We start from the raw sequence: 10,046 nt of genomic DNA on the forward strand, positions 1-10,046 counted from the left end.
GCTAACCAAATATTTTATCAAAGGTTTTCTAGAAAGATATTTTGATATAATTAGCAGTATTTTGAAAAAAAGACAACCAAAAAGCTTTTAGTTAACCTTTTATTTGGTGGAGCAACAAAAAACATGAAAGAAATTCACTACAAGCAAATAATGACAACATAAAAACATTGCAGCTACAGATCATTTAAGGTTTACGTGTATGTTTCCATTTCTGTTTTTTTTTTTTTTTTGTGTCATTTATCTCTCTTTATATTTTACATATAAATCAAATAAGAACATCTGGATTGCTAAGAAAAACATCTGATGTGTTAGATCCACATGGTTAGCACACTGTTAGTCACAAGTTTTATTTTCTTGTTGTTTACACTGAAGTTTCCTTTGCTTCTGTCGACCCTGCAGAAGATGTTGTCTGTTCTTCTTTAGCAGCAGGCGCTCTTTGTTTTGCTTTTTGCTCTGCCTTTTGTTTCTGGACTTCTTTAAAGACCTGAGAGAAAAACACACAACATAAACATCAGGTGTAAAAGTTTATTACCTTTATGCAACACACTTAAACATTTAACTCTTTTATTTTTTAAAGATATCACCATTTGGTTATATGCACAGTCGTATGCAAAAGTTTGTGCACCCCTGACAATTTCCATGATTTCACCTATAAACATTTGGGTGTTTGCATCAGCATCCTCATTCGGTCCATCAAACAACTCAAGGACACAGCAATATTTCAGTAGTGAAATGAGGTCCACTGGACCAACAGAAAATGTGCAACATGCATCAACACGAAATTAGACAGGTGCATAAATTTGGGCACCCTTGTCATTTTGTTGATTTGAATACCTGTAACTACTTAGCACTGATTAATTGGAACACACAATTGGTTTGGTGACCTCATTAAAGGATTAGTCAATTTTCCAAAAAAATCCTGATCATTTACTCACCACCAGGCCATCCAAAATGTTGACGTCTCTCCCCGTGCAGTCGAGAAGAAACTCTGCTTTTTTTTTTGAGGAAAAAATTCCAGGACCCTTCTCAATGGACTTTAATGGACCCCAACACTTTACAGTTTCAATGCAGTTTAAAATTGCAGTTGCAAAGGACTCAAAACGATCCCAAACGAGGCATAAGGGTCATATATAGTGAAACAATTGTCATTTTTGCCAAAATAAAATATTTTCATATGTAACATGTGACCTTTCGACTTCGTTATGCAATTACGTGAGGTCACGCTGGCACGTCAGACAGCCGGAGGAAGAAGAGAAGTTGTGGTTTAAAAGTGCATATTTTTATTTTTATTGTCAAAAATGACAATCGTTTCGCTAGATAAGACCAGTATGCCTTGTTTGGGATCTTTTAGTCCTTTGAAACTGCAATTTTAAACCGCATTAAAACAGAGAAAAATCCTAGAATGTTTTCCTCAAAAAACATAATTTCTTCTTGACTAAACAAAGAAAGACATCAACATTTTGGATGACATGATGTTGAGTAATTTATCTGGATTTTTTTTAAGAAAATGGACTAATTCTTTAAGCCTTGAACGTCATAGACAGGTGCACCCAATCATGAGAAAGGGTTTTTTAAAGGTGGCCAATTGCAAGTTGTTGTTCTCTTTGACTCTCCTCTGAAGAGTGGCAACGTGGAGGCCTCAAAACAACTCTCAAATGACCCGAAAACAAAGGCCACGTAAAATATTGGAGAGGCACAGATGGTGAGATGGTATGCAAACGCATATTTGGACAAGCCAGTTTCATTTTGGAATAAGGTGCTGTGGACTGATGAAACAAAGATTGAATTATTTGGTCTTAACAAGGGGCGTTATGCATGGCAGCAAAAGAACACAGTGTTCCAAGAAAAACACTTGCTACCCCCAGTAAAATTTGGTGGAGGTTCAATCTTACTGTGGGGCTGTGTGTCCAGTGCGATTCACGTGGATTACACTCAATATCAGCAGATTCTTGAGAATAATGTTGATGAGTCACAAAGTTGAAGTCACGCTATGGCTGGATATTTCAACAAGACAACGACCCAAAACACTTCTTAAAATCTACTCGGGCATTTATGCAGAGGAACAAGTACATTCTGATATGTTCTGGAATGGCCATCCCAGTCCACAGACCTGAATATCATTGAACAACTGTGGGGTGATTTAAAGCAGGCTGTTCATGCTTAGAAACCATCAAAACTAACTTAACTGGAGATGTTTTGTAAAGAGGAATGGTGCAAAATACATTCATCCAGAATCCAGACACTCATTACAGGATATAAGAAGTGTCTAGAGGCTGTTATTACTGCTAAAGGAGGCCCTACTAAATATTTGTGATTTTTCTGTTGGGGTGCCCAAATGTATGCACTTGTCTAATTTCGTTTTGATGCATATTGCAAATTTTCTGTTAATCCAATAAACCCCATTTCACAACCGAAATATTACCGTGTCCTTCAGTTATTTGATAGATCAAAATGAAATTGCTGATCTAAACACCCTAATATTTATAAATGGAAATTATGGAAGGGGTGCACAAACTTTTGCATACATACGGTCGTATATTTATATTTATTTCCTTCTTATTATCAATTTTCCTTCAGATCAAATGGTTAGAGGAAAGGAATTATATAAAAAAATGTATTTTTTAACAAGCTTAAGGCAGTTTCCCACGTCCTCAATATCTCTTTCGTTCAATCTTGTGCAATTTCCCTTTAACTAACAAAGGTCACAAATTCAGAGGTTAAATTATTTTTGGAGAAAAACAGAAGCACAGCTGTGTTATCAATGTATTTTAGAAAGTAGGTATATTATACAAGCTAGAATTTGACCTTTTTTTCTTGTGAATGTGTAAATAATGAAATTATAATAACAAAAATTTAACAATCTTAGATTTTGTAAAATAACACTGAACAAAAAAAGCAGTATGTTAAATTCTTTGAAACATAAAGCAGTGCTTCTAAGTGTTACCTTATTGCAAAAGGCCTTTTTGGCCAGCCAGCGTCGGGTGACGCGTCGATAGTATTCAGGGGGGAATGAATATGTGATATTGAGTTCCTGACACACTTTCTCAAATGCATCATAGCGGGTCCTTCTCAGAAACTTGAGCTGTTTTTTCCTTCTGTCAATGCTCATAAGCATCCATCTTTTGTTAGCTTTATCCTGGTTTAACACAAGAAAAAGGGCTTTAATGCTTTCATGCAGTAAATTACAACATCCTCTCAAATAACAAAATTAATGATATGCTTTATTACATAAATGTCTTTAAGACATTCATATACAAGCAACAGAAAGTATTTAAACACCTAAACCACAACTGCATTTCACTGGATGCAAAATATCAAACCAAGTGATCTGCAAACAATTTTTTCTAGATGTTATCTAAAAACTTACATCACAGCCATCTGGCAACCGTTTTAACTGACTGGTCGCAAGGTAATTGTAATGGTTAGATGAAGAACCCCTTGGGGTGGTTACCCGGACAGGGATCAGCTTAATCCAGGACTAGGCCTTAGTTTAATTAGGAAATATAACTAGTTTTAACAAACATGCCTTACTAAAAACATTACCTGTATGCATTATGAGGCAAAACAAAGGGCCCTGATGTATTTTAAGATATGTCAGTGCAAGTTGTTTTCAGTTTGGACCGCTCTTAAAAATGTTTTAGTCTAGGACTAGTCTAAATCCCTGTCCGGGAAACCGCCCACTTAAAGGCGGAGTCCACGATGTTTGAAAGCCAATGTTGATATTTGAAATCACCCAAACAATCACGCCCCTACCCCAATAGAATCTGGACCTTCTGTTGATAGACCCGCTCCACACATATACGCAACCCGGCATTTGATTTGATTTGATTGGCTATAAGTGTGTTTTGGTAGTCAGCCCGTCTCCTTTTCCAACGCGTTTTTCGAGCATCGTGGACTCCGCCTTTAAGTTCACATAAGTTGCTCATATAGCAATTCATCACATTTAGTAAGTATCCAATATTTGGCCATATCTATTTTGAGCATTATATTTAATTAAATAAAATCACTTAGCTTTTTTTGTATATCATATGTGCCCAAATACTTTTTGGGGTCACAGTATTTGTAGTACAGGACGCTCTGTATTTTTGTGCTATCAAATGGAGTTGACATTTTTGCTATCAAATGTTTTGACACATTTACTGATGGCAGAAAAAAACATTACTCTGATCACTGCAGGGTTTACCTTCGGGTGTTTGTGTAAGTGTTCCTGAAAGTTGCGAATTCGCGCTGTCAAAATAGCCACTGTAAAGCAAGCAAGGATGTTCCCCATTATTGAGTCATGTTCTGAGATTCCAGAATGGTTAAAGCAATGACTTTCTCAAGTGTTCAAAACAGGAACTTACCCTTGACTTCTGTTGAGGTGCGGTCATTCTCGTCTCTCCGCACCTTTGCAATAAGCTCTTCCTCTTTCATACGCAGTTTTTCACCCTGAGGACAGACAGTGTAATGTTTTAGCAACATTTTTAGACACTTTTACAGTTTTTAAAAGAATTAGTGATTAGACAGAAGCATCTAGATAGATACAAGGATAGATGTACAGATAGACTTAAGAGGAACCATGAAAAATCTGATAAAGAGCCAGAAAGGAAATGCAAACCCGTACATGATTTGCAAACTCCAGTGTAAGCAGTTTCTTCACAACACTGTCAACCCTGCAAAATGATGATGTAATATTGTGAGCATTTTGCATGAGCAATAAAAGGAAGTTTGAAGAAATAATGTACTTCCTAAATCCTGTTATGAAGAAATGAGCTGGTCTCATAATGGTTATGTGCGGATATGATGAGGAAAGAGGATGGGAACATACGACTGTGCAAGTGGGACGGATGCAAATTCAAGCTTCAGCATAGATGGAGACAAGTCCTGGAGCTGACTTGGGAATTCTGCAAAGAAATTAAGAAAAAAATTAAGCAAACAACTCATCACACGTTGGTAGCCTGTTAAAGGGACACTCCACTTTTTTGAAAATATACTCATTTTCTAGCTCCCCTAGAGTTAAAGGCGGAGTCCACGATGTTTGAAAAACGCGTTGGAAAAGGAGACGGGCCGACTACCAAAACACACTTATAGCCAATCAAATCAAATCAAATGCCGGTTTGCGTATGTGTGGGGCGGGTCTATCAACAGAAGGTCCGGATTCTATTGGGGTAGGGGCGTGTTTGTTTAGGTGATTTCAAATAGCAACATTGGCTTTCAAACATCATGGACTCCGCCTTTAAACATTTGATTCTTACTGTTTTGGAATCCATTCAGCCGATCTCCGGGTCTGGCGCCACCACTCCTAGCATAGCTTAGCATAATCCATTGAATCTGATTGGACCATTAGCATCACGCTAAAAAAATAACCAAAGAGTTTCGATATTTTTCCTATTTGAAAATTGACTCTTCTGTAGTTGCATCGTGTACTAAGACTGACGGAAGGTTGAGGGTTGCGATTTTCTGGGCGGATATGGCTGGGAACTGTGCTCTCATTCTGGCGTAATAATCAAGGACTTTGCTGATGTAACATGGCTGCAGGAGGCGCATTGATATTACGTAGTGCCCGGTATTAGTCCCCTGCTATTAAAAGATACTAAGGGGACTATTTTCGGCTGCTGCGTAATATCATGGTGCCTCCTTCGGCCATCAGAGTATAGTCCCTAGCCATATCTGCCTAGAAAATCACAACTTTTATTTTTCCGTTGGTCTTAGTAAACGATGTAACTACAAACGAGTCAAGTTTTAAATAGGAAAAATATCGAAACTCTTATTTTTTAGCGCAATGCTAATGGTCCAATCAGATTCAATGGATTATGCTAAGCTATGCTAAAAGTGCTAGCGCCAGACCCGGAGATCAGCTGAATGTATTCCAAAACAGTAAGAATGAAATGTTTACCTCTAGGGGAGCTGGAAAACAAGCATACTTTCAACGAAAGTGAAGTGTCCCTTTAAGTTAATTAAATGTAAAATCAATCCAGTGATGAAATGTCTAAAAATTCAGGTGTTACATATAGCACATCGAAAATAAGTATTATTTAAAATTGCTAGGTTATTTTCAACCCAGTGTTGTGTCAAAAAGGAAACCCAGCCTGTTGGGTTGCAATGTAACCATGCTGGGTTGTTTTAACCTATTGTTTGGTCAAATATTAACATTTTCTGGGTTAATTATTTAACCCAACGATTGGGTTTTTCCTTTTTGGCCCAATGCTGATTTGAAAATAACCTAGCAAAATAAGTGTAGGCACCGACTAACAGGGCCTGGTTTACAGTCAGCGTTTCAATTTATTCAACACCAAAGGCGTTGACAGGTTTCAGATTGTCACACCAAATGCACTAAACCCTTTCTTTAAGCACCTTACAATGTATACAAGGACAGAAAAGCTAGGTTAGTAGTTAGATTGTATGGCTGTGTGTGCTTGACTGTATGCACCTGTTAATTTATTTTTCTTACCTTGTTTCTTTATAACTGCCCGTGCATACTGTCTCACTTGTTGGCTTGGAAAGGCTTGATTACCTAAAATAAACATATATTACAGTCACAAACATAAGTCAACTACCACTAAAATAATAAAGAGATATAATTGCGTAAACTGTATCACTTAAACCCCGTGAATTAGATTTCTTTAAAAAACACATATATAAGCTGCAGCACTGTTCCATTGTGAGCCATTGTAGTGCTTATGGACCATAATGCATTTGTTAAAGCCACAATATGTAAAATAAGCGTGCATATTCGTATGTGTATATTACAGTCATTAAAGTGTTTCTTTAACTGCACTGCAGCTCAAAAAAACAACGTGAGACACATTACTGGTGATAAAGTATCACTAAGGGTGTGGGGGGAGGCAGTGATCTGGTCGGCCACATCCTGCCCACACACCCACTCAAAGAAAAGACAAGTCTGTCATAATGTCATGATGCCATCCGTGCAAACAGACAGCGATCAACAAAACAAGGATATATTAGAGGAGTGTGGAAACTTGACTTTTTGATGATGCTTTTTTTCTGCCAATCATATTACAGTAAATAAAAACATACAATCTTTGTGTTTAAAGTTATTGCATCTTTCAAGCAGATCTTCTCAAATGTCATACAATCAGAGGTATTTTAAGATGCTGGAGTATCATCGAGGGAAAACACTTTTTTATTTTACTGTCTTGGTAGTTTACAAAGTTAATCTATCTTTTAGGTATGCATTCGTACCCCTAGTGGTAAAACAACGCTTTTGCATCCAGAGATGGTTTTTATCACACGAAATGATCTTGACCAAAGAGCATCATAAATTTGTATGTAGATAGATTAGTCTCAACCACGTGTCTACTTTGAAAAACTATTTCAATGATCATTTGATGATATACTGTCTGTACTGGTACTACATTCAGGCTTGTTCACTCCACCATCACATATCTTAAATTTCAGTTGATCATAATGATAAAAATAATGACACAGACAAATAATGTAATGGATTTCGCACACCTGTAATACGCTAATAATAACAACAATAAGCAAGGAGATGTTTAGATGGCTCAAAAACATGTTTGACACAGGGTTGAAGTTCACGGCACGATTATCGGTAAATCAGCCTACAAAATAACTTTAAGTTACGTCTGTCTGCATTACATTTCTACACCAGAAGGTTACACACACATCATTTAAACCAGAGTTTTACGTATTGAATTTGCAATGCTTACTAAGAGAAAATAGTAATGTCAAAAAAAGCTAAACCAGTAACCTAGTTAGCTCTGATTACTAAGAAAAAGACTTTCTGACATTTAAAATAACACTTGTAAGCATTTTCAGGTTCATTGTTTAAGACATCTGCTGCCGTGCAATACGGGAGTTATTCTGAATCATAACATTTCACAAATGACTTTATGAATATAAAAAGCCACAATGCCTGCCTTCACAAATTATAAGGATATGATATCATAATAAATGTTTTCATAGGGCAACTAATTTACACAACCACCTTTTTAGATCTTGCAGGAGATAATACATCATAACTACACACCAAAATAATTGTGGGTTATTTTCAACATAGCACTGGGTCGAAGCGCAACGAACCCTGCCGGGCTGCTTTAATTCGTTGTTGGGTCAAATATAAACATTTAAGCCAAAGGCTGGGTTTGTCTCTTTTAGACCCAACACTTGGTCAAAAAAAAAAAAACATTATATTTAGAGTGTACTAACAACACATACTATATACTATTGAAAAATATCAAAACAGAGGGACTTTCCCAGCAGTGTAAAATAAGAACATTACATTTACATTTCTGCATTTCTCAGACAATTTTATCCAAAGGGACTTGCATTCAAGCTATATATAGGCTACATTATATCAGAATGTGTGTTCCCTAGAGATCAAACCCATGACATTTGGGCTGAGTGAGTCACAAAATCATGTATATTAAAATATTTTAAAACATTCTTTGAAATATACCTCAAATATATCTTATTTATTTATTATTAATGAAAAGCAAACTCTTATCATATTGTTATAATACTGCTGGAAAGATTCTAGCAAGACATCAAATTGACAACAAATTAACACCAGCCCCCCTTACCAGCCTGCAAAGCCAAATTTGGACCACATTTGTTAATTTTCTCACATTGCTAAAACATGACAAGTCACACTTAGTCATATCACAACACACTCACATAAAGGTGACAACAACTTTTTGCTCCTCTGTTCAACTCTCATGTCTTGTCTTGTGACTAATGTTTCTTGTAGTAAGTTCTTAGACATTTACCCCCCAAGCATTTGTTTTTTTTTTTATTGGAAATTTAAAAAAAACCACCTTAACTTATTTTATTCGTATTTTTACATGCTTGGGCAGAGCTCATCTTTGAATTAAGTAGGTAAATTTACACTTAAATGATTATGTTTTTGTAAAACTAAACTAAAGTAGAGACATAATACCTCTTATCTCTCATAAGATGTTAGATTAGATTTTAAAATCCACCAATCATATCCATACTAAAGGGATAGTTCACTTTAAAATGAAAATTCTGTCATCAACCAGTAAGTGACCATTGACTTCCAAAATATTTTTTTCCTACTATGGAAGTATTGTGATAAATGATGAAGAAAATATTTTGATAAATGATGGTAAGCACACAGTTGACGGTACCCAATAAATTACATCATTTTTTTTATTCCTACTAAGGAAGTCTATGGTCACTTACTGCTGTGCTTTTACCATCATTTCTCAAAGTATCTTCTTTTGTTTATATCAAAAAAAAAAAAGAAATTCATTCAGGTTTAGAACAACATGAGGATGAGTACATGATGACCGAACTTTCATTTTAAAGTGAACTATCCCTTAAATCTATTATTTATTTGTTAGCATATCCCATCACAGTAAACGCTGAATGGCTGAAAAATAACAAATAGAAATTGGTTCCAGGATATTTATTTAAGTATTAAAATGTATGTAGACATGACCAAAAAAAAAAGAAAACCTCGGGCTCGTATTTTGAAGTGGTTGAGGTTTTGGAGCCATCTAGATGTCAATAATGTATCTGCACATGCTGACCATTTAAATAGGATAAAGCGGCAAACTAAGCTGTACAGTTCTAAACAAACATGGTCAAACACAAAACAATCAGGGTAATATAAAAAACACCACCTTTCAGTGTAAGAAACTGTGTAATTGTGTGTCTAGTTAAAAATAAAAAATATGATGTGTTTCATTACAGCCAATACAGCCATCACCCACTTTTAAACCACAAAGTCAGACGTTTATGGATCTATACGTAAAATTACGTTAAAGCATTTCTGATATTATTCGTAAAGAGTTTTAATATCAAACGATTCTTACCTTTATATTGAGCCTGTTTGAATACGGGTAAAGCACTACTGCCCTGCTTCACACTTGAAAATGAACTCCATGTCCGTAAACCAAAGGACGTGGATCGGAAAATATTTTTAAAGAACATTTTGTTTAAAAACAAGAATGTCCTTGTGCATATGATCCTGTAGAACACATTTACCCCCTCAGATCATGTGCGTCGCCATCTTCAATCAGACATTAGTAAACAACCGCAGAGAAACATGCGCAAGGTCA

At 36.0% G+C, this 10,046-nt stretch overlaps 1 protein-coding gene across 1 annotated transcript; it reads right to left on the reverse strand.

Annotated features, from left to right (window-relative positions):
- Positions 1-85: 85 nt before the first annotated feature.
- mrps15 (mitochondrial ribosomal protein S15) lies at positions 86-10,042 on the reverse strand. Its single transcript, XM_055210693.2, has 8 exons — positions 9,801-10,042; positions 6,431-6,493; positions 4,808-4,883; positions 4,604-4,652; positions 4,344-4,428; positions 4,184-4,242; positions 2,945-3,136; positions 86-484 (listed from the first exon to the last, which is right to left on the reverse strand). Exons 1-8 carry the CDS (start codon positions 9,916-9,918, stop codon positions 362-364), a joined length of 765 nt encoding a protein of 254 aa, XP_055066668.2. The 5' UTR covers positions 9,919-10,042; the 3' UTR covers positions 86-361.
- Positions 10,043-10,046: the final 4 nt, after the last annotated feature.

This window comes from Misgurnus anguillicaudatus, chromosome 10 (genome assembly GCF_027580225.2).
Source record: "Misgurnus anguillicaudatus chromosome 10, ASM2758022v2, whole genome shotgun sequence".
NCBI classification, from domain to species: Eukaryota; Metazoa; Chordata; class Actinopteri; order Cypriniformes; family Cobitidae; genus Misgurnus; species Misgurnus anguillicaudatus.

Bases quoted from the DNA above. Each gene is read 5' to 3' on its own strand.
- mrps15 (XM_055210693.2), bottom strand. From the start codon at position 9,918: ATGTTCTTTAAAAATATTTTCCGATCCACGTCCTTTGGTTTACGGACA. The intron at 4,653-4,807 runs GTATGTTCCCAT...ATCATTTTGCAG, and splicing joins TCCGTCCCACTTGCACAGTC to GGTTGACAGTGTTGTGAAGA. The intron at 4,243-4,343 runs GTAAGTTCCTGT...CTTGCTTTACAG, and splicing joins CACCTCAACAGAAGTCAAGG to TGGCTATTTTGACAGCGCGA.